This window comes from Cyprinus carpio, chromosome A17 (genome assembly GCF_018340385.1).
Source record: "Cyprinus carpio isolate SPL01 chromosome A17, ASM1834038v1, whole genome shotgun sequence".
In the NCBI taxonomy this organism is placed as follows: Eukaryota; Metazoa; Chordata; class Actinopteri; order Cypriniformes; family Cyprinidae; genus Cyprinus; species Cyprinus carpio.
The window spans coordinates 14434022-14457443 of NC_056588.1; the positions used below are offsets into that span (position 1 = coordinate 14434022).

Consider the following 23422-nt stretch of genomic DNA (forward strand, 5'->3'; position numbering starts at 1 on the left):
AGTTTAATGCATACATGCTGAATTAAAGAATTAATTTATTTGAAAGAAAAAAAATCTTACTGACATCTCAGTCTAAACAGCAAGGCTACCCTAGCAACCACATTATGACTAGGGCAACTAAGCAACCACCTAGCAATCTCACAGAATACCCTAGCAACCACATAGCAACACCCTAGCAATCTCCCTGTATACATTAGCAACCACTTAGCAACACACTAGAAACCACCCTTAGTCCTCTAGCAACCATGAACAAAACATCTTTATAATATTAGTTATATTTTATTAATTAAATTTTGTGGTTTTTAATTTATTAGTCTGGTCTGTTTTGTGCTGACATGAGATCTTTCTTCACATTCTGAGCTAATGTCCTGATCTCACTGGCTTACAGCTACAACTGAACCTGTGGCTCTGACCTTCATGCTATCAAATGACCACAGAAAGCATCTTTGCTTATTTCAGTCGATGACATAATATCATCTTTGATCAACACAACAAATGTCTGAGTCTTGGAGTGTAAGTCAGTTCACATATTTCTTTCAATGGAAACTAAGAAGCATTTACACATCAAGTGCCTTTGAAAATCAGCAGGTCCTCTTCACATGCCTCACTCAGGCACATTGTTTGTGGGTCTCGTTGATTTAGAATTGAGCCAAGATGTAGAGCCCTTGCAAACCTTTGATGGATTTTGTTCACTAAATTCACACACAGCTACCCTAGTAACCATAACCAGGTCATGTAAGAGTCAGGCACATGGGCTTTTGTTGTGTGTAATAACCAGAGAAAGAGCTCCAGTCTCATGCAGACTCAGATGCTCTTGCATATCCATGTTTATTTTATGTCCATGCAAGCTCTGTTTTACCATACAGTCTTTTTAATGTTGTGATTTTATTGCTATGTATAATTAGTAAATAGTCACCCACCCAGTATTAAAGCAATAATTTAAGAGAGACTGTGTGTTACACTGCCTTGGGAGGCTTATTGCTTTCATATAATGGTGGAGATTTATTAATGATGACAATCACTTTTTCCACCAAGTAACATAGTCCATTACCCTAACTACAGGCTGTTTATGAGGCAATGTATCAACTTGAATGTTCACCACGAGTTTAAATATATCAGCTATTTTAGAGTTTACAGGAAAAACAGTAAGCTATGCACTTGCTAAGGTGTTCCGAGTGTTTTTTAGAGCGTTGCTATGCAGTTGCTAGGGTGCTCCGGGTGATTGCAAGTGTGTTGCCAGACAGTTGCTTACAAAAAACAAACAAACAAACAAACAAACAAACAAAATTCTTACTTTCTATTTTATCTTGTTTTCCATTGGAAGCGTCTAAACATTCTTAAATTAAGATACATTTACTATAGACTCAAAATGACTTAAGGTATTAATTTGTGTTTTCGGAAAAATCTATCAAATATAATTGAGTTTATGCTTGAAAAGAAATCTGCCACTGAGGTCGGAAAAATAAACTTACCGCAAAGGGAAAACAAGATTATTTTTCAGACCCCACTGGCAATAATTAACTTTATTTAAAAAAAAAAAAAAAAAAAAAACAAGACATAATATCTTAAATAATTTTGCTTCTCAAGTAAAAGTATCTTGATTTAAGATTGTTTATATATAGTAATCACACATCTCAATAAACCACATGCTTGAGGTGCAGTATCATTAATGTTCGCTTGTCTGTCAGTTGCTTATAACCAAATTATGGTATATTTTTTATTTCCTATTGTTTTTTTCTATTATGACCATTTGTACATCATAACGTGATACTAGATGACATTGTGCAGGCGTAGCTGATTCATAAAACCTGTTTCAGGAAGTATCTGGATTACGATACATTCTGTAAGCAGCATTTTTACACTGTGATCAGTACATAATGACTGCTCCTCTGATTTATACTTGTAAATCTGTCCAGTTGTCCTGCATGTTTGTTTTCACCAGCGATATGTGGGCAGAGGCTGTTAAACTGGTGACTGCAGACACCGGACTGAGTGGGTCCATTGTGTGAAACGCAGCATGCAGGACGAATGATAAAGGCTGTTGTGCAGGTGTGAGCTCATGTGACTCGCTCACTCACTGAAGTACCCTCTCTTTCCTTTACTGTTGCTAGGGGACTCTTTTTTGGATTCTCTCTAATCATCCTTGTTTTTGCTGTCGGTGTGATGGCTGCTTTGATTAAAGGTGATAGAACAGCCTAACCTTTTCAACCACTATTATCTCTCTTATGAATACATGAATATGAGAGTGATTGCATTGAATATTTATTTGCATTTGTTAAGCCTGTTCAATCAGAGGAAATGGAATAAACATTAAGATGGAAGATTCTGATTCGAGATTTAATAGTTAATAATAATGAAACCTTTCTGACTTAAAAATACTGGGGATTTTGCTCTGCTGATCTTCAGTGAATCACGCAGCAAATGTATTTTGAATAGGGATGCACCAATATGTAAAATTTTGTCAAAAATGGGAAGCAGCTAACCAATGTATATTGGCCGAAAATCTAACTTTGTAATAAATGAGGGATAGAGAAAAAAAAAAAGTTTTTTCTTTAGTCATGTCTTATCTTTCATTCAGACATTAATTGGCAGCAAGAACCGCCACAGATTTCCTCTTCAAAAAAGAAGGAAAAAAAAGTGCATGATGCACTTGCACATTTGAGCTAGTTTTTTGTACATTATACATTATACATACAGAGCAAAGCCTGTCTACGAACCCATTCCTCATTAAAGTTCAAGTGCTTTCTTCCTTTTCCTTCCTGTCTTTTGTGGTATACTACGTTTTTCTGTCTGTCTGGCATTTTCACACAGTGACACACAATGGCTGAAGCGTCTTTGAGGGAGTCCACACACTGCCGGAGTTTTGTTCACAATCACCAACAAATGTCTCATTATAGTCCTATTCATTTCTATTGTATTAGCACGAGTGCAGCATTAAAATCACAACTGGACTATGGATTGTATATTGTTTCAAGTCATTAAGAAATGTTTCTTCTATAGGAATGCAATTTGCCATATGTTCTTTGGGTATACAGTGAGTGAAAATCAATATTGCTTTATGTGAGGATATTAATTTAGCTGTTTTTCATCTCTTCAGGCTAGTGTTTACTAGGCATTTCTGTTGGCCCTCCAGCTGCTTTACATGGATAAGTTTGTCTTCTTCAGTTAATGATTTGCCTGGGACGTGGGGAAGATGAGAGCTAGAGTTTCTGTCTGTTTATATATGTGTGTTTCAGGACTGGTAGTACTGGAAACCTCTAAACACAATAGGTTCAGTCGGGCAGAAAGTTTTTAGCATTTTAGGGGTCTGTACCCAAATCTCATTATTAGTGTTCCCTTTAGCTGAACCAGGGTGAGCCAACGGAATACACAACATCAACCAGGAAAAGACAAGCAAAGCAGCTCTAGAAGCAGTAGCTACAACTAGTGTAAGGTACAGAGATGTCAGTTTTTTTAAATATGGGAGCCAAATGATGTTCGTTTCAGTTAACAGTTTGTTCATACATTAGCCTACATTACATACATTACTTTTCATTTTCCGTCTGTCTTATTACACGATGTAACTACAGAAGAGTCAAGTTTTAAATAGGGAAAATATTGAAACTCTTTGGTCATTTTTGAGCGAGATGCTAACGGTCTAATCTGATTCAATGATCTATGCTAAGCTAAGCTAAAAGTGCTACCGCCAGACCCGGAGATCGGCTGAATGGATTCAAAAACGGTAAAACCCAACTGTTTTGAGTTTCACTATTTTCAACTAGGGGAGTTGAAAATAAGCCTAATTTCAAAAATAGTGGAGTGTTCCTTTAAATTCACCCCAAATCAAAATGGTCTGTTGGGAAACCTATAAGTAAATTAGAATTTGACATAATGGTGATCTACCAAATCTGTTTTAAGTGGACAAGGGGCAATTAACATTTTTACTACTGCTGTAAAACCACTCTAACAAACTATAACAGCATACTTCAGATTTTTGTAGCCAATCCTTATTCATAAAGTGCATAAAAACAGGGAGCGACATTTGCTGTGCTACTGAGTGGTCGTCACGCTCTATATGATGGTAGCCATGTTGGATCAGTGTCAATGCATCATAGCCATCTGTGTGAACAGAGGGCTCTAATTAACAGCACTACTGACTGGCACACCAGGCTTGGTGAATATCAGGTTTAAATGTTCTTTTCTCAAGAAACCCAACTTGAAGGTCTTAATACAACTCAATATGTCTTCTCTGGTGCAAAGGCTCATGACAATGTCAAAGACATACAGTGATATCGCAAACCCACAGCTGTGAGTCATGTGCGCTGAATCTAAATTCAGTTCTGTCCAACCTTATGTGTGAAAATGCTGAGTGGCCATTCACAGTTCATTAGAAATGAAAAAAAAGGAAAGCGAGAAAGAAACTTACACTTGCTTCGACACTAATGAAATACTGCAGCAGTGAGCCCCTACATAGGAGCCTGGTGGGTGACCACCACCTTAATCTCTGCTGAATGCTCTAGAATCCTTTTCAAACTCGTCCTGGGCCCCCCAGCTCAAAAGAAAAAGGACAGAGTGAAAGGAGGAGTGGCAGGGGCTGCAGCGGTGTAGAGAAACACAATAGGCTGATTGTCAGTGATCCATAGTTTATGGCACAGATCCAAGTTGGTTATTCCTCCACAGCAGTAAAGGCAAGGTGAGAGAGACTTAAACCTATGCAATGCGACAGAGTCATGCTCTATAGCTAGAGACATGAGGGGAGGAGAGACGCACAATTGATGAGCAAAGGAAGGTGGATGCAGAGAGAGAGAGAGAGAGAGAGAGAGAGAGAGAGAGAGAGAGAGAGAGAGAGAGAGTACAACTCAAACAGCAACTGAATATCCTCTGGGGTGGGCTAATGTGTGTGAGAGAGAGTGATAGAGAAAGTGAGAGAGAGACAGAAGAGGAGGGGGAGTGTTGAATGCTGTGCCAGTCAGCGTAAAATGAGTAAAGAGAGAGTGTCGTATGGTTAGTGGCGGGTTTTCCCCTCTTTCTCTTCCTCTCACTTACTTGCTCCGATGGTAGTCTAATACATCCTTACGCGCACATCTCTCAGGGGATCGATCACCCATCACAATGGTGTTCATTGCGACCTCTCTTAAATCTGTCATTAAGTACTTCAAAAAGAAGGGTAAGCTCCTCTCATCATGTACTGTGTCCATTCTGGTTTATCTTATTGCTTATGTAGCTCAAGGTCAAGTAGACTCAGGTAGTTTGGGGTGTGGGGTCATTCATCACTGCTGCTGTGGGTTGCATGCATCTGATTCGGAGCGCTGTGCTACATTTGTTTGTGAGTTTCCTTTTAAAGCATGGTACTGATCTCCTTATAGTGACCTTGTTCTGCAACTTTAAGTGAATTTTATTGGTGATGTAATGCTCTGATGCCCTGTTTCGTTCATTGTTAATATATTCTACCTTTAGTGTTCACCAAATGGTGCAGATTATATGTATATATGTGTGTGTGTATATATAAATTCATTAATTTCTATAATAATAAGATATTTATAATTTAAATTTAATATGATGAATATTGTAATTATATATATTTATATCAATAATAATTATATCAATATTATTTTGTTACTTCTTAAATGAATTATTGGTTTGGTATGAGACAACGGTAGATTATTATATACGGTATATGACTATAAAAACTCGTTGTAAATGTACGTCTAAGTTTAGATTACATCTGTACTGCACTTGTTTACACATTTGAATTAGCCTTAGGATATTTTACAACAGAGCCATTGATGTTTTGGTGGACTAGTGAGTTCTACCTTCATGTGTTTTGAGCTCATGACCTAGTATTCTCTTGTGAACTCGTGCACTTGAGGAAACTCAACTCTTATACTGAATAATCTATAATTACTGACATACATTTTGTATGGAAAAATGCATTGATAAGACTGACCTGGTTAATCTTACCCAGAGGGCCGTGGCATAATCAATCGTTTAATGTGAGTTGTCAAGGCACCAGCCAGAGACAAGTATGTCTCCAGGTCTTTAGACGCAGTGGTGCAGAAGTGTTAGATTGGTTCGGCCCCTCGTGCAGTTTTTCATGTGTTCTCTCTGAGGGAGCCTAAGAGACCGCACATGACTGCAGCTCCCAAATCTCATGTGCCCAGCGGCGGCAGCCACAGGCGGAGTTTTATAAGCCAGTAATTATTTTGTTGTTATGTCCAATATTATAATTGTACTAATATAATTGTATATTATAATAGAATTGTACTGTTTTATGTATACTGTAGTATATAAGTAAATAAAGACACAATACACAAAAATAAACAAAATAATTAAATGCTAATTAAGTGAATTTAAGCAAAAATATAAATGAAAAGGTTGAATTTTCATTTTGAGATTTACTAATGTATTAGTATTTATTGAAGGTTAACTTTAAGATTTCCATGGTCAACTACTGTAGCTTCACCACAAAGAACTTCATGCCATAGTCCATAGTCTACCAGTTTAACTGACACTAATGAGCATAAACCAACCTGGACCATCAATGGAAGCTCATTCTGGTCAAACTGGTCTTTCAGCAGGGTAGAGCAACACAAAAGTTTAGTGCACTTTAAATGAATGTCTCCTATCTGTCTAACACTGTACATTTTTCATATATACCATTTTCATCAGTCTAAACCTGAGCAGCTGCAATGCACTTTTACAGAAACCACTGACCTTCTTCCTTTAAACATGAATTTTAATGTGTCCTTGTTTCTTATAGCGGTGTCCAGTCTAGATGAGGAGAGCAAGTGGTCGGTGCACTACACAGCCCCCTGGCACCAACAGGAGAATGTCTTCCTGCCTGGGTCCAGACCAGCCTGCGTCGAAGACCTTCACTATCAGGCCAAAGTCAACCTGAAAACAGTCCTCAGAGGTCAGAGACAAAAACTACACTACTTTTTTCTCTTTTTTTAAAATGCAAAACACAATTATAATCTCAACAGTACAAGCAGTGATTTATTAGAAGATTAGAAGATTCAGCATAATTGCTTCATATAATCAGCAAATACAAAATGGCCTGCAGAAGAATATGTGATTTCTGTGTTACAGACCCACTGACCATTATAATGAAGAAAACATTACCACTGTGCAGAAAGTTCCCTTGCACAACCATTTTACCCTGTGATGAAGCAGAGCATTTTTGACAGTTTACTGCCTGTGATGCAAATGATATAACCCTGCTTCAACTCCACAAAATCGCTATTTAGGCATTGTTTAAGTCTGTGTTTTGTAATCCTGGTCCTGCAGACCCATAGCACTGCACATCTTGTATGTCTCTCTCATGCTGCTCATATACTACAAGGTTGTCAGATCAAGGCTATTTTGGGTATCATAAAGTTGCTGTGGATTACACATTACATGATGGATCAATGTCTGGGGGTCATACATTACGTAGTATTTTATTAGGAAGAATCCCAGACAATTCTGTCTCGTTTACAAAACACATACACGAGATACACGCATAAACACATTGCCCCGTATCTTACTGGCTGTAGCTGTAGGTTGTCACCAATGTCATTTCCAGCCAAAACACATTTCACAATGCAACAGTCTGAACTGCAGACAGGTCCAGATATTTAGCCTGCTAAATGTTTCTCAGGCATAGCCAACACATTGGTGCTTCACTCAGATTGCATCTTTGATAATTCACACAATGTGACTGTCACTCAGGAGCACAGATTTGCCTCGGATCTGGGCTTTTATCGGGCTTTTATCTCCAAAAAAACATGTCGGCAAGTGAATATCAGGCCTAAAATCATGTAGTGTATACCTGGCATTAGCTGAGTTCTAATGAGATGATAATCTGAATCAAGTGTGTTAATAAAGATATACAAAATATGCACTGTTGTGGACTGAAAACCACTGTTTTAGACTACTGTAATGAAACATTTCTAAAATCTCCTGAAAGCCAACTTATTGCCGGTTAATGTTAATTAAATAAAAGTTTTGATAATAGAAACAATAAAAAAATACAATAAAAAAAAATGCAGTAGGGATACACTGATATGTTTTTAAAGGGTGAACATGACCCTCAGCATCCAAGTATGGGCTAAAGCCTTTTTAAAAATGAGGGTCGGCAGGAAATGGTCATTTTTTTGGCAGAGGCTATTTACAATAAGTGCAAATAGAATTTTTTCTTAGCAATAGATGCTATTTACACTAAGTGCAAATAGCAGCATTTTTTTGTGATATGCTATTTACACTAAGTGCAAATTGCTATAGATTCTATTTACACTATGTTAAAAATAACAGGATTTTCTGCTATTTATACTACTTATTGCAAATAATGGCAATTGTCTGCACCTCAGTATTGCATTATATGCAATAATAACTTATTGAATGTAAATTCAAATTATTAAATGGATGCCACCTTATTGGCACAATAGAGCCCTCCCTACACCTACCTAACCATACCCGATACTTTATTTTCAACTTTTTGATTATTTCCTTCATTTTCATAGAAAATAAATGCTTTTCTGATGTGATTTGAAATTTGAAAAGGGAGAAAAAAGTTTGCCAAAAGGTGGATTCGATCCTGGGTCGATCGCATCAAAATATGTACAACACTCATTTCACCATCTGAGCCACTGGAACTGACAATAAGTGACTGTCTTTTCTTATCTTGACTAGCCGATTCATTAGCACTTAGTGTAAATAGACACTCCACATTTTTTTCCACTTTCAAATGCAATCTGACCGCACAACTGCTAAAAGTTCTTGCTCAGGAGCACAGACCACAAATTGTCTCTAATATACTGTAAACAAATGTATGTTCTCCACAAAATTAGGCACACGATTTTGAAGAGATGTTTGACATAGTGGTTAAAAATATTAACCAATTAACAAATGATTCCATGAAGTACCACCATACCCATGAGCACCATGTCTATGTCCATTTGTTCCACTTGAAAATATTTGACATAATGGAAGTAAAATGGATCGTGAATGATATTTCCCGTCGACTTTACACTCTCTGTTTCTACTTTTTTACTTTGATGACTCCTCTTAAATTCTCTCATTCGACCTTGCTATTGCATAAATAACTAGTCCTCAGAGGTGCTCTGGAATGCTAATATACCAGTGTGTGCTTGTGAGATGTTTTGGCTCCAGCGGGGGCAGCAGGTGGCACACCAAATGTCTGTTTTCCCCATTTTCCCAATGGCAGGGTCATGGCTGTTGTCTGTCTATTTGTTATGATTGTAAAAAATATATATATATTTTTTTTTTATCTAATTTGCATTCATTGACCACCCACATCATCACAGCTTTTGAATGTTTTTCCTCTCACTCTATGAATCACAATGTGGCAATTAAGAGTCGACTGCAGGCGCTGTAGCTGTACAACAATCAATTTTTATTGACAATATAGGTTTTGATAACTGATTGGTTACCTTGCAACAATCAGTTCCTATCATCCATTGATACCTTCACCCTCATGTCATTCCAAATCTGTAAAACATTCTTCCTTCCAATGAAGATCAACACAAAATGAAATGTTTTGCTAGATGTTCATACAACAGAGGAAAGTCATTCCACTTTGTTATGACTTATAGGTGAATAAATGATTGCAGAACTTTAATTTTTGCCTGATCTATTCCTTTAACCCCTTCTTGGTAGACAAAGCTGCTTGTAGAATCATAAAGTACTTGTTATGGGCAATAAACAGTTTTTTTGTTCATGCTGCCTGCAGTAAGATGAGAAGTTAAAGGTAAAGTGAAAGGTTTGAAGTTAAGTCCTCTTAAGGATTAAATCCCTCACACATGCTCTCAGTCTCACTCTTTGTCTATCCTTTACTCTTTGAGCTACTAACATATTAACCTGTATTAGCCTCTACTCACTAATCACAGCTCAAATTGTACAGCTAATTATAATTATCGACTCTTGTACAGTTTTTACTGATTAGCATGCTGTGAAGTAATATTATAAGCTTTCTAAAACACACCAACTTATATTCCACAGTAATGTGCTTCTGATAATATGCAGCATGAGGAACACAAAGCTTATTTCTGGGTTCAGTGATGATTCGCTTTAAAATGCTTTAAAATTCATGTAATCAAATTGAGCCTCTTGCCTCTGTCCAGCATATGTGTAAGACATATATATTAATATACATTAAGAATGCAGGCCAAGCTGTTCCTACTTGCATATATTTGTTGTTTCCAGGCTTGCTGATATTGCAGGTTTGTGTACTGTCTATTCACCTGGTTAGTGCCATATGCAGTATACAGTACATATAAGATTATTACCATCCTCTGTGCATTATTAATATCTTCTACCCTGATTCTTATGTTTAACAGAGAGTTTTACATTAGATTCATATTTATTTACAGCATGTAGTGACTGAAATGGGATTTGCTTTCCATAATTTTTTTTTTTTTTTTTTTTTTTTTTTTTTAAAAATAATTTTTTTTTATGATGTAGTAATTATTTTTTATTAGGCCATCTTAAATGAAAATACAGAAAGTGGATGTAGGACTGAAGCTTTGCTTTGCTTACATTTTATAGATTATAAGACAGTAAACAGCTGAGATATTGTGCATTTTGTGCAAACTGCAAGCAACGATAAGGTGCCAAGTCTTATCATGAGCTACTGCAGAAAGATCAGGTGATTACATTGAGCTCTTCAAAAAGACAGATGAGAGAGAGAGAGAGAGAGAGAGAATAGCTAATAGTGTTTCTCAGCAGGCATTCATTATGAAGGTGCCAGAGGAGGTGATCAGCTGAAAGAAATGGATATGTCAGTGGCATTAGGTGGAGGTGGAGACCCCCACTCTGCAGGCCATCCATAACCCAACAGTCAGATCTGACATTTTCAGGTTACAGTAACTACAGTAAAAAGAGACACTACTCTTTCATTTGTCTGGAGGTATTAGCGACAGAAATCTACCTATGTATCATTCTATCTATCATTCTTTCATTCCTAGAGCATAAGCCCACTGTCTTTCATTCTGTAACTGCCCTCGCTGCAATGAGGCAAAAGGACACTGTGGCTCTGCAGTTGTTTAGTAATTTGCTAAGTGTGATACAAGAGTCATTAGCCTTTATGTGAAATCTCTTCTCTGCAGTGTGCTTATCAGGATGCATTCTATGTTGGCTAAAATATTTTAATAAGTACAAAGAGTTATGCGTTTCATTTCTTTAAATTCTGTTGATGAGTAGTCCTTCCACTTATAGAACATGTGCACTGCAGCTGTTTTTTTTATCTTTGCTTTTTATTGCTTCATGTAAGTCTCCACAGGGTGATTTTTGCCTGAAGGAAATAAATATTTGATTAATAAAATATTTCTTTGGGCTGCCTGTGCACAACAATGTAGCATTAATTGATGTTTAAATTCTTTCTATAGGCCTGTATGTGTCTGTGTTTAATAGTTTTTACATACTCATTAACACCCCAAATTGTTATTTGATTGGATGGTTATGCTTACCTCTCCAGAGTGCGACAAGCTCAGGAAAGATGGATTCCGCAGTTCCCAGTACAGCTCCCAAAGCCCTGCATTCTCTGCAACCAGCCTTTGTGAAAATGTGCACCTGGATGAGGAGAAGACAGAGAAGAAAAAGAAGGTAAACCTAACCCAACACAAATTTAAACACAGTACTTCTCTTTACATGCACATACAGTACATGCTGTTGCTATAAAAAACAACAACAACAAAAAACTTTTGTTTGGCTATGCAATATGTCATGTCGTTTATAATCAATTTCACCACATTAACAAAATCCTGTCAGTGGAAATGGCTTTTCATTATGTTGTCCAAGAATTGATGAATTGTATTATAATGGAATCTATTAAATGCTCATATATTCATGAAACAGACAAAGGCCTTTTTTCCTAAATACTTGAAATGAACACATGATTTGGGTCACTTGTTTTGCACTGCACATTAGTGGCTGTATGCATGCTAGCAGTTAAGTCCAGCACTATAATAAATGAGTAGAACAAGAAAATATTTGTTCCACATTCTGTAATCCTAAATAAAGGTAATGTCTCACTTCACTTGATGTTGTTTTGTTCTTTTATTTTCAAATCTTCTTTTCTCTCACCAACGGTTTAAAGTCCTAGACTGCCTATCACAGTCTTGCCTCTCTCTCTGCTGTCATTTGAGATCTTGGAAAAGAAAGGTACAGCTTTTGCTGCAGTTGCTAGTCAGTGGTAGCGCTGTGTTTTGTGAAGGGTGGTTTCAAATCCTAACAAGTCCTCATAGCCTCTTCATAGAAAACCTACTAGAGCTAGTCACCCGCCGTGAGTGTGTTTTCACCTCAAAGACACAGAGACACTGACATGGTACAGTAGATTACACAAATTAGACATTAATACATAATTAGACTGTGTATTTCCCTCAAGCAATCTTGCAAATTTATAAGAACTGGTTATGCAAAGCAGAACAAAAGAATCAAATTTGTCTTTTTGCCAAAAAAATGAAAAAATAAAATAAAAGAGAATCGAGACACATTATGGTTGAATACACTCATTGTAACACTGATCTCAAATTAGCATGAATAATTTAGAGGGTAAGCCTAGCTCTCCTCCATTCAGGGCTCCCCTGGGCTTATTGCTCAGAGAAATATTTCAGTCACCCTATGTTACTGGAGGGAAATGCACTTTTTTACTTTGCTCATTTTGGAAAGCACTTATCAGTAGAAATGACGAAATATCAGACAATGCCTATCACTGGGCATTGGCTAGACTATCATTCAACGAAGCCTGACCTCATTAAATCAGTCTGTTTGTGTTGTGTCCAGGCTTCAGAGTCACCCAATGAAGAGGAGAAGCTTGTGTACTCAATGCCGCCTCAGACTCCTCTGCTGGAACATGACCCGGACATCCAGAGAAGCTGGGCAAGCTGTCTACCTTTGCCCACTCCTGAGGAGAAGATGAGACTACAGGCCCAGTCAGTGGCCACTGCTATCATTCCCATCAACATTACAGGTACTTATTTTAAGGTAATCTAAATGTAAAAATATATATATAGTCTTAGAATGAGGCACCCCATTAATAAGCAATGGTTTTCTATTATTTTGACATAATTAGGTGAGAACTTTGACCGTCAGGCCAGCTTCCGTCGCTCCGCAGCAAACACTGACACCATAACACGAAGACCCAAGAGGGTGCAAAGAAGAAAGACAATAACAGGAGTTCTTGATAACATCCAAACTGAACTAGGTATGATTCCTATTCATTGTTGCAGTCCTATACAGTACTTTGCACCCCTCTCAAACAATTTAAAGGTGCACTCAGTAATTTTTTAGCATTCAGTAATTAGAAGTTTTATACATGAAGGAATGAAGAGTATTTTAATAAAATAAATATATGTCCCCACACCAAAAATCTGATCCATTGTTGGACATTTTTGTTGGTGGAAATGCATTAATCTGAATGCTAATGTAGCATTTGTGCAATGGCATTGGTAATTAAAAAAGTTTTCTTTTTAAGTATGATATTCTATTTATGTTACTAGGTGTCGGTGTAGTCCAAGATGACTGCCATGTTAACACAAAACATAGATAAAATTACTGAATTACTGATTATACTGAATTGCTGATTATTTTTATATTATACTATATTCTGTATGATTTATTTACTATATTTTAACTACAATCGTTTTTTGACAAGTATATACGTAAAATGATTGAGAAAGACAATCAAGTGCAAACATACACCTTATATCTATAATTACCATTCCTTATTTTCTTACAGCAAATAAAGAACAAGATGACAGAATTGACTCAATGTGTATGGCAGATCAGTACTCCACTCTCAGTCGAGTGGGCAGTGTAAACTCCACCCTAAGACGCTCAGACACCCGTGACTCCAGCTGCCAAACAGAAGAGGTGAAGATTGTTCCTCCCTCAGTACGCAGAATCAGAGCACAAAGAGGCCACGGAATTGCTGCCCAAATGGCCAGCGTCTCCTCCTCAAGCAGCATTTCCACCATGAGTGACTGTAATGGAATTAGCTACACTCAGCTTAATGACAGTGGTCAGAGCTTTCACAGTTTGCCACGACAAGGTTCTCACATCCCACATCAACACTGTGAACCAAAGTACAACAGCTCCCCCTACAGGATGAATTCTGGATCTACAAGCTCCTTGTCCTACCAGTTTGACATGCAGCATGGTTCCTCATCGTCACTGCATATGCTGTCCGATTCTAGAAGCAGTACATTAAACAGCACCAAGCTTGCTGAAAATCCAAATTGCAAAGGCTCTGACCAAAATAATAGCCCAAGCTTGTTCAGTCTCAGTGGTGCACTACAAAACTCCATTCGTTACGGACACAAAAGGACAGAGGATAACCAGATGCAATCACCTTATTCCTCAGCCCAGTTGCTTAATACTGCTGATGCCTCGTTGTCGGCTGTCTCCTCCTGTTATGAATCCACAACCTCCCTCTGTACAGGGATCCATACAGAGACTGAGTCCCAGTGCAGCACACTTGATGGCAGAAACTGTGGCAGTCATAACTGTGTCTGCAGGGATTCTAACTTCTCGGAGAGCAGCAATCAAAGCTGCAGCACTCTAACCACAGACCAGTGGACGTATGACGTTTCTCCAAAGGACAATGTCACCACAAGTTGCTCCTCACCTGTCAGCCATATATACAACAGTGAGGAACATTCTCCCAGCAAGACGGATTCAAGCTCATTGTTCTCTGTTGACAACGAAGGTTACTACACCTCCATGCGCCTGGACTCTGGTTTGAAGTCACATAGTCATGGCTCCATCAATAAAGCAGGAGATGCAAAGCACAGTTTGTATGAGTGCAAGGACCACCACAGTCAAGGGGATCGTGCAAGTCTTCACAGCAACCGCTCCCTGACTCGCAGCATTTCCCTGCGGAAAGCCAAGAAGCCCCCACTCCCTCCAGCCAGGACTGATTCTTTAAGGCGCAAACCTCAGAGGAAGCCTTACCAAAATGGCTCAGTCCTAAGTGAGCAGTTGATCTGCAGCCTCCAGCAGTCCTTAGAGCTTAACCTAAAAACTCATGGTGCATCTTGCTCTGAACAGGCACCCTGCAGTGGGTTTGAAGACCCTTGGGTAATCCGACCCAGAAGCCAGAGCTCCACAAGTGCAGCAAGCAGTGGGATGTCTGCACCAGCTTCTGTTTGTCCGGTCACACCCACACACAGTGATTGCAGCAGTCAGCGCTCAGACTATGCAGAGTCGTGGGACTTCTACATGGATTACCAAGGTCCATCGTCTGACCAGGGTCTCTCCTCCCAAATCACAAGATCTGCAAGTGCTGAGGAGAATCAAGTAATCATGGTCAATGCATCCTACAACATCGGGTTTTCATCGTCCCACTGCAATAGTAGTGGGATTCAGTCAAACCTGGCCTCATCACCTGACAAGGTTCATCATCTGACGTCACCATCAAGTGGTTATTCAAGTCAGTCCAACACTCCAACTGCAGGCACCCCAGTTACTTCTCTAATAAGAGCAAAATCTCCTGCAGGGAGGCCAAAACCAAAAGTGCCCGAAAGAAAGTCCTCCCTGCGGTCTTCTGTGTCGTCCTCCTCTACATCCTTGTCCTCTAACACCTCAGATTCCATCAGAAACATACAGCCACCTCCACCTCTACCTGACATGACCATTACATCATGTGAATCAACCAGCCCCGCTTCCTGCTCTCCAACAGCAGCTATGGTAGACTCAACCCCACCTCTTCCTCTTCTACCTGACTTGGAAGAGAGACATAATTCACTTTCAGATTCATCCACAACATCTGAAAAGTGTGACTGTATTGATTCCCCCCCTCCCCCACCAAAGGTTTTTGAATCTCTGTCAAGAAATGAAGGTACAAATAGTCCTCAATCTCCTTCACTTCTTCTTCCCAAACCTTCACTGTGCATTCTATCTCCTCCACCTCCTCCATCGTTACCTGAGATGAGTCTTCAAACAGCAGCCATTTTGAACACAGAGAGTTGTCTTACACCTAAAGAGGCTATGGAAATTGAAAAAGCACTAAACATCAACCACACTGGAGAGCAAGAAAAGACTCAGAGACCAATAATTACTGCCCAAGCTCTTCAGATGGTGCAGCTACGACCTGTGAAGCTCAAGCAAACAGAAGATATTTTTACAGGAGTCAGTTTTGATGATTTTGATGACCAAGCACATGACCATTTTGAAACAAACTCAGGAAAGTCCCTGGAAAGCGAGACTACAGAGCAAACTGAGACTGCCATCTGTGTTATTCAGTCTAAAAATGGCATGAATACATCTGAACAAGAATATTTAGTGAACAAATTTATAAAAGATTTCCCTGAGGCATCAACTGGTGCTTTACCTCCTGGCCCTAATGAACATGTCAGCAATACTGTGCAGAATGTTTCAGTGCACCTTTCTGAGACATCTCCAGTTTTATCTTCCTATGAGCTTCTGCAGTGCACAAACTCCTCAGCTTCTCCTCAAAGTCCTCAGCTGAAACAGAAGCCTCCTATATCACATAAGAAACACAATCTTTCCCTTATTATACCACCCATTATGCACCTACCTAAGCTTCAACAGGTTCATGATGCAGAAAAGACACTTGAATCATGCCAACTGAATGGCACAACCTTGACAAACACAGTTAATTTGCAAGCAATTTCTTTAGACTTCGAGGTGGAGGAGGAGAGTGACTCAGACTCTTCAACCCCTGTGGTCAAAGGCAGACTGTCTCTCAGCAGTGAGTTGTCATCAAGCAGTCTGCAAGAGCTGAAACTCTCTGATCACATTCTTAATGAGCATGACCTCGGCCTGAGTGATAAAGACTTTGGACTCTGTGATGATAAAAGTACATCAGATGATGGTACAAGCAGCAGCTCAGGATCCATCAGCTTTAGAGAGGATGAACATGAGGAAAATGGTAAGGGATTTTTTATTACTTGCCTAAAAGAGAGAAAGTTTCTGTGTACGGAGGATCACTCTAGTGTGCAGAACAAATGATTGTGTCATTTGATCATACATTTCGAATTTACTCTCAGCTTTACATCCATCTGCAAAGCTGCATTTTTTGTTTGCATGAATTACAAGATAATATATATTTTGTTTAGGTTAAGGATCAGAAAGCACTCTGTATTTTATAGCCTCAATTATAATTATCACTTTCTTTCTCCCAAAAAAGGGTGCAGGATTGACTACAACTCTATGATTCTTTTTATCTGTTGCATAACTAGTTACCCTTGAATGAGCTAAGAAAGTTGAATGAGAGCCCTTGAGTGTGTGATGGTTAGCGGGTTTAGACTATAATATTCTCAAGCCTCTGCAGTGTTCACTAAAGTGCAGATATTGCACAACAGCAGGACTACCAAAGGAGTGTGAATAATTTAAGGAGCAGAAAGTGTCTGTTGCCACATGGTTTTTGTGCCTTTCTGATTTTCAGTCAGTGTAGGCTCAGTCTCCATTGTTTCTTCTCACTTTGAGAGGTAAGCTGAGTGTTTATGTGTGGGTTGTAGGTGCCGTGTTTGACTCGAGCACTGAAAGCGCATCTAGCATTAACACTAACGGAGAGGCTGTGGAGGAGATGGTGACACCTGTTCGTCCCCGTACTACAGAGGACCTCTTTGCTGCCATTCATAGGTAATGTGATGTTTTCATTTATTTAGTCAGTAAAGCCTGCATTATGCATAAGAAGTAAAAACATTATTTGGGTAAATACAGTCTTATAAAAACTGCTGTAGGCTGTGCTTAAAAAGGTAATGCACAGGTTAAAAGGTTTACAAGATCATAATATGTATCACAATGGATAATTTACTTTATGTGCATATATATATATATATATTTGTTTATTTATTTTTTGTGAAATATATATTTATATTTTTTGTTAGTTTCTCTTGCACTACTCAACATGAATGAAAGTTTTATACATTTGCATAAAAAGTATTATTGTATTATATTTGTATTGACCTGTATAAACACTGGAAAGTTTATTCAGAAAGGATCAGAATATTTAATCCTCAATCCTTCCCAATTCATTTAAAGAAGATTAGTGAACAGATCATCAAAAAGAACTTTGTTTTTGTCTAAAAAACAGGGTTGAGCAAAATTCAGAATTTCTGAACTGGCTAATAATAACAGGAAGAATAATAACTATGTCTTTTTTTTCTCATATTCGACAAATTTAGCAATCAAACAGATTTTTATTCATGCCACAGAACATCACAAAATAAAAATATTCCATATAGTGTGTATGTTTATAGATGTTATGTTTATGGGCTGTTCATACTGAAAAACTAAATCCATTATTAAAAACTATACTTTTAGTCAACTCTATGTACAATTAAATTAATTATTACATTTTAAATCAGCTTTAATATTTCTTTAAATTCAAATTTAATTTTAATGGTGCACAACAGATGAATCAGTATGTGGAGCTATTCATTCTCTCATCAGAATCAATATGATACATAATATGATCAATAATAATATATTTATATTACATTTAATAATGCAATATATATTTTTAAAAATAATGAATTAATATAGACCTTTTTAATTTAGATAAACATATTTTTAAATTCAATTGTTTGGTGGTGCATCAAAGTTCTATAGAATGCCTTTTAGTATCTCTTTATATTGAAATATTATTAATTTATAATATCCATGACCCTGGTATTTAGGATGGCTTGAACAACGTTTAGTATACCGACTTTTATGACAAGCCAGAATCTTTTAAACATTCAATTTCAATGTTATTAAAGTCGTGTCATGTGTTCATGCATTTGTGTTGAATCATTTGTCTAAACGTGTCATCTGGAGCAGTCTACGTAGACAGAACATGAACATCCAATTACAGGTGTGGATTGGACTGGCAAGTACTCAAGTCATTGGCTGGTGTTGTCTCCCTGTAGTTTGGCTAGGGTCAGATTACACCCATAATCCAGTAGCTCCAGTAAGAATGGATTATCCTCTTTTTTTGCCCTCTCTAATCCCCAAGCTCTACTTCACAGTGTTTGTATTGTGGTGTCACACCTTTTGTTAGGTTAAAAGTTAAATGGAATGTGTATTTCAACCAACCTGAAAGTACGCAAACACAGAGCTGGGAAGATTATGGTATGACTGTCATAGTGTTTTAGGACAGAACTAAAAAGCACATGATGCAGTGTTATTCTTAGAAGTTTTGTCATTATTCATTTGTGTGAATTAAAGTTTAATGCCTAGAAAGAGCTAACATCCATGTTCTCCGATTAAAAAGCCTTAAGGTAAAATGATGTCCTGAATCTTAAGGAAACATGGTGATATATGTGGAAGTATTTAAATGCAAAGTTATTTTTTTAAGGGTATAGCAGAATACGAAAATGGTTTATCATAACACAATTAAGTAGTAGTACCTAGTTCTGTAGTATCTAGTAGACAGTAGTATCTTTCTTTTTAATCTTTAAACATGAAATGCACAATTTCTATCATCTGAATTGTGAAAATGACTGTTTTCCAACAGGTCTCCCAAGTACTCCCTCTGTCTGCCACTGGATGAACATCTAATAGTCCCGCCCCCTAAACCTGTTTAAACCCACATTTGTCAAGCTATGCAAACCTACTTTTCTGTGCATAATAAACTGGTGCAGGAAAAAGTTATAACATCAAAAAATGTACACAGTTCACCTCTTCCAAGACCTCATAGTGTCCTTGGCATTTAATGTTATCTGATAACATTCCAAACTGATAATCTTCAAACCTAAAATTCATTATAATGTGGAATCCCTTCTAAATCATTTTCCCCAACATTTTTATCTACTGTAAGTAGAGAGAGGCATCAGTTTATAGTCCTACAACAAATGACAGTCACACTTTCACTTATTTATAGATAAAAAATGGTACACATGGAAATTTTACACTCATGGTATCAACAGCAAGACATGCAGTTACCATGCCAAAGGCTGACCTGAGAACCTGTCCTGCTATCTGTTAATTCACAGGTCAAAGAGGAAGGTCCTGGGCCGTGGGGACTCTGAAGAGGAACGCTGCCGTAACTTCCTCCCGTCCCCACCTGTCACTCCAACAGGCTCTTGTCCCAGCCTAACTTCCTTGCCACGTCAGACTGGCTCCGTTCAGCGCAACCTGCGGCGCTCATCCACGAGCAATGACAGTTTTAAAGCTTTGCTTCTCAAGAAGGGCAGCCGCTCAGAGTCCAGCTTCCGCATGTCAGCCGCTGAGATTCTCAAATGCACAGACCCTCGTTTTTTTCAGAAGGCTAATTCAGAGCATGCACAATCTGATGGACTGTCCACCTCTCCGACAAGCAGCAGGAGAGCACATGAAGAGTGGGCACGTACAGAGGGAGCCTTGCCCCGTCTTACAACCCTAAAATATGGGCGTTCACGCACACCACCTTCTGCAGCCAGCAGCCGGTACAACAGCCGTAGCCGCATTCCCAGTGGGCCAATGACTGCCATCTGCGAAAAAGAGGGAGAGACGGCCGAGTCTACAGACTGCTGCATTAGTGCTGAGAGTCATTTCGCCCTGCCCATATCCTCCAGCAGCTCGGTCTGTGCTCAAGGCAGCACTTAGTGCTATCAATTCAACCCTAACGGCTTGTAAAAGATAGCTGTCCATTCAGTATGAAGACCGCAGAGGTCTAAACTCTGGCTGGAAGGCCATGCTTGTGCTGGCCGATAGCATTCCCCAAAGAATAAAGGAGACGAAGGAATGGGGGAAGTTTCTGTAATTCTGTAATCGTAGTTTTGCTCTTTTCCATGAGTGAAAGCTTCTTACATAAAACATTAGTGTTCTCAAAAAATGTGATGTTAACAGAGGGTTACTGGTTTTGATGAATTGAATGTTCTCATCTCGCTTTATGCAGGTTAAGAGAATAAGGAAATGTAAATTTCTTTCTTGGTGGTAAGCTGAGGGATGAATGAATGAAAGCAGAACGTCATTGAGGGATTTTGTATCGAATGGCCAATGCTGATGTGTTTCTGCCTCTGTGACAATTGAAGTACCCAACCAAAGTGAGCAATTAAACTCTAAATTCTCAGAGTTTCACAGAAATTCCAGATCACATTTGTGGAAGAGGTGGTGTCAATTAAGTATTGGCACTATATTGTGAAGTTGCTAAAGAATGAATGTGGAGATGGCATGGAGAATTAGTTTAGAGAGACTGATTTAAAATATGTATATTATATGCACCTTTTTAATTTCTTTTCAGTTGTGTCCAACACCCTTTAGTTAGAGCAATGAGAGAGATGGGACTCTATCTTAACAGAAAGTTACTCAGTTGATGCAAGCCAATTTAAACTAACTAAAATAGATTTTTATCTGTATACAGTTAGACTATATTAAAAGTTCTCTATACTTTAACAGTGTAAATAATCCTGCCTTTACAAAAAAACATTTATACCAACCATTCTGTTTCATTTATAGAAAATGAAAGTGTCTATTTAGGTCTCTTTATTCTTTAAAAGCTGAGAAATTCCTTGCCTTTGTCTGTCTCACATTTGCATAGTATGTCAATTTGTACATTTTTATATTTCTTATTTGCAAAGGGAGGTATCGTTTAGTCTGTTTACTAGTACTACGTGCACCTGAATGTTCTTCATCCCATAGTTCTGAACACCAGCAGAATGGTCGTAGAGAAATGGTAAAGGCCATGAGATGCAAGTGTTTCTGTGAAAGAAATAAAATATGGCATTAATCATAAACAATCACTTGTTTTCTGTGAAATACCTGCATGTTATTTCTGATCTACTTTATCAGAGCTTACAGCAGTGACTACAGTAGGATGATACACTCCATTGACGTAATAAAGGTAATCACATCTAATTGCCTTTAACCTTGCTGAGAAGGCCAAGTTCTTGCCTGGCAAAATATAGAACAATCCACATTCTTCTCCAGCACAAAAATGTCCACATTGCTGCAATGATCTTAGTAATTTACTGTGATGCTGTTAATCATTAATCTACTGTATAACTATATAAAACCTGTGAAATTGCTATGAATGGCAAGAGTATGAAATAGTGAGTTTTTAATATGGATTACCAATTAAATAATTCATTTATTTTGTTAATTGCACTTTAGCACATAAACTGCATTTCAGCACATCTCCAAATGTCAGTACATGTGGGCTGTCGGCCAGTGATGCAAATAAGCCCCAGACATGTAGACATGTGATCTCTTACGCAATTAAGTCTGCCTTTGAATGAAACACCCTTAGTCCTCAGACAGAGCGATCACTGATGTTGATGGATGTGGAGCAACTGAATCAGGGGAGGTTAATAGATTTTAACAGAAGGACATTTATTCTGTTAGTAGCAAGGGAGATTTAATATTGCTTAAACACAATTGTATTGGCTATACTTGACAAGACCCTATACTAACAGGTAAGTTACTGCTGTTCAAACTTTAACTTGACAAACTGAGAATTTACATGTCTTAGCAATCCAAATAAGGGAGTAGCTTTAAAACAGCTAAATTCAATAGCGTAATGATCAATTGTTACTTTTTTCTAAAGTTAATTATTTCAGGTAATACTTCTTAATGTAATTGGTAATGATGCTTTTGAGCACTTAAGAAAGCTCAATCTATGAGATTTGCCCAGACCAAAACATTTCTTACTCTGCAAAACTTTTTAAAAATTTGTTTTTAAATATAAAACATTTATATTATATTATAAAGCATCTTAAATACTTACATACATAAATATGTTCAAGCCAAAGTGAAAAGACTTAAGCATTTTATCTCTCATTATTTTAGATGTTTTTAGAGTTAGCATCTGGTTCAGGTCTGCACATGAGAAGATTTAAATTGTCTTCTCATCCATCTGTACAGTAGGCTAACCAGCTAATTCCCTATAAGTAACACACAGTCAAATTAAATCTCAAATGTTATTGTTTGAAATATCTTTTCTTTAAAAACATACATTACTCAGGGATGCAAACTCATAAAAGACTTTATTTTAACTCTACAGTAAGGTGACCAGATTTCTCAAATTGAAACCGGGGACATTTCCTAATTCAATGGTCAAAACTCTCACTTGAACGAAAAAAAAAATCTGTAAATTTTTGTGGGCTCCATATAAACTGCTGTTATTATAATTAATAAGAATGATGATATTTGTGAGTCAAATTGACCCTAACTTTAAAATTCACCAAAAATCACATTATGAAAAATAGCTGTAACCATTGCAAATAACAAACAGCTCAAATCAGTAGAATATTATTACAAAATCATATTACAAAAATAAAACAAAATGGATATGAGTATGTGTGACAAACAAAACTACAAAAAAATTAACACTTCCTAATTGTAATTTAAAAAAATTATTTGAATTTCTTTGAATATACTGTATAACATAATAATAATAACTTTTTTAACTTTTGAAATTTTATAGTATGTTTGTACTTTTGGAAATATATCTTATCTATGCCTAATTAGGCTAATTATTTAACATTTTAGGCTCATATTGAGCACAAACTACGTTGTCTGC

At 37.6% G+C, this 23422-nt stretch overlaps 1 protein-coding gene across 9 annotated transcripts in view; it reads left to right on the top strand.

Moving 5' to 3' along the window:
- Nucleotides 1–23422, top strand: part of LOC109082441 (NHS-like protein 1) — a 49277-nt gene that overhangs the window by 24695 nt on the left and 1160 nt on the right. For 3 of the 9 annotated variants that reach the window (XM_042774188.1, XM_042774194.1, XM_042774189.1), the window contains exons 2-9: nucleotides 6740–6892; nucleotides 11453–11580; nucleotides 12064–12138; nucleotides 12760–12946; nucleotides 13049–13180; nucleotides 13715–16867; nucleotides 17457–17580; nucleotides 19917–22316. In XM_042774188.1, the coding sequence (XP_042630122.1) occupies nucleotides 6740–6892; nucleotides 11453–11580; nucleotides 12064–12138; nucleotides 12760–12946; nucleotides 13049–13180; nucleotides 13715–16867; nucleotides 17457–17580; nucleotides 19917–20508 (4544 nt within the window). In that variant the 3' untranslated portion in view covers nucleotides 20509–22316. Of the gene's footprint in view, nucleotides 1–4837; nucleotides 5147–6739; nucleotides 6893–11452; nucleotides 11581–12063; nucleotides 12139–12759; nucleotides 12947–13048; nucleotides 13181–13714; nucleotides 16868–17456; nucleotides 17581–18762; nucleotides 18797–19916; nucleotides 22317–23422 lie in introns of those variants that run through there. The other 6 variants (XM_042774196.1, XM_042774193.1, XM_042774195.1 and 3 more) reach the window with 6 other exon arrangements.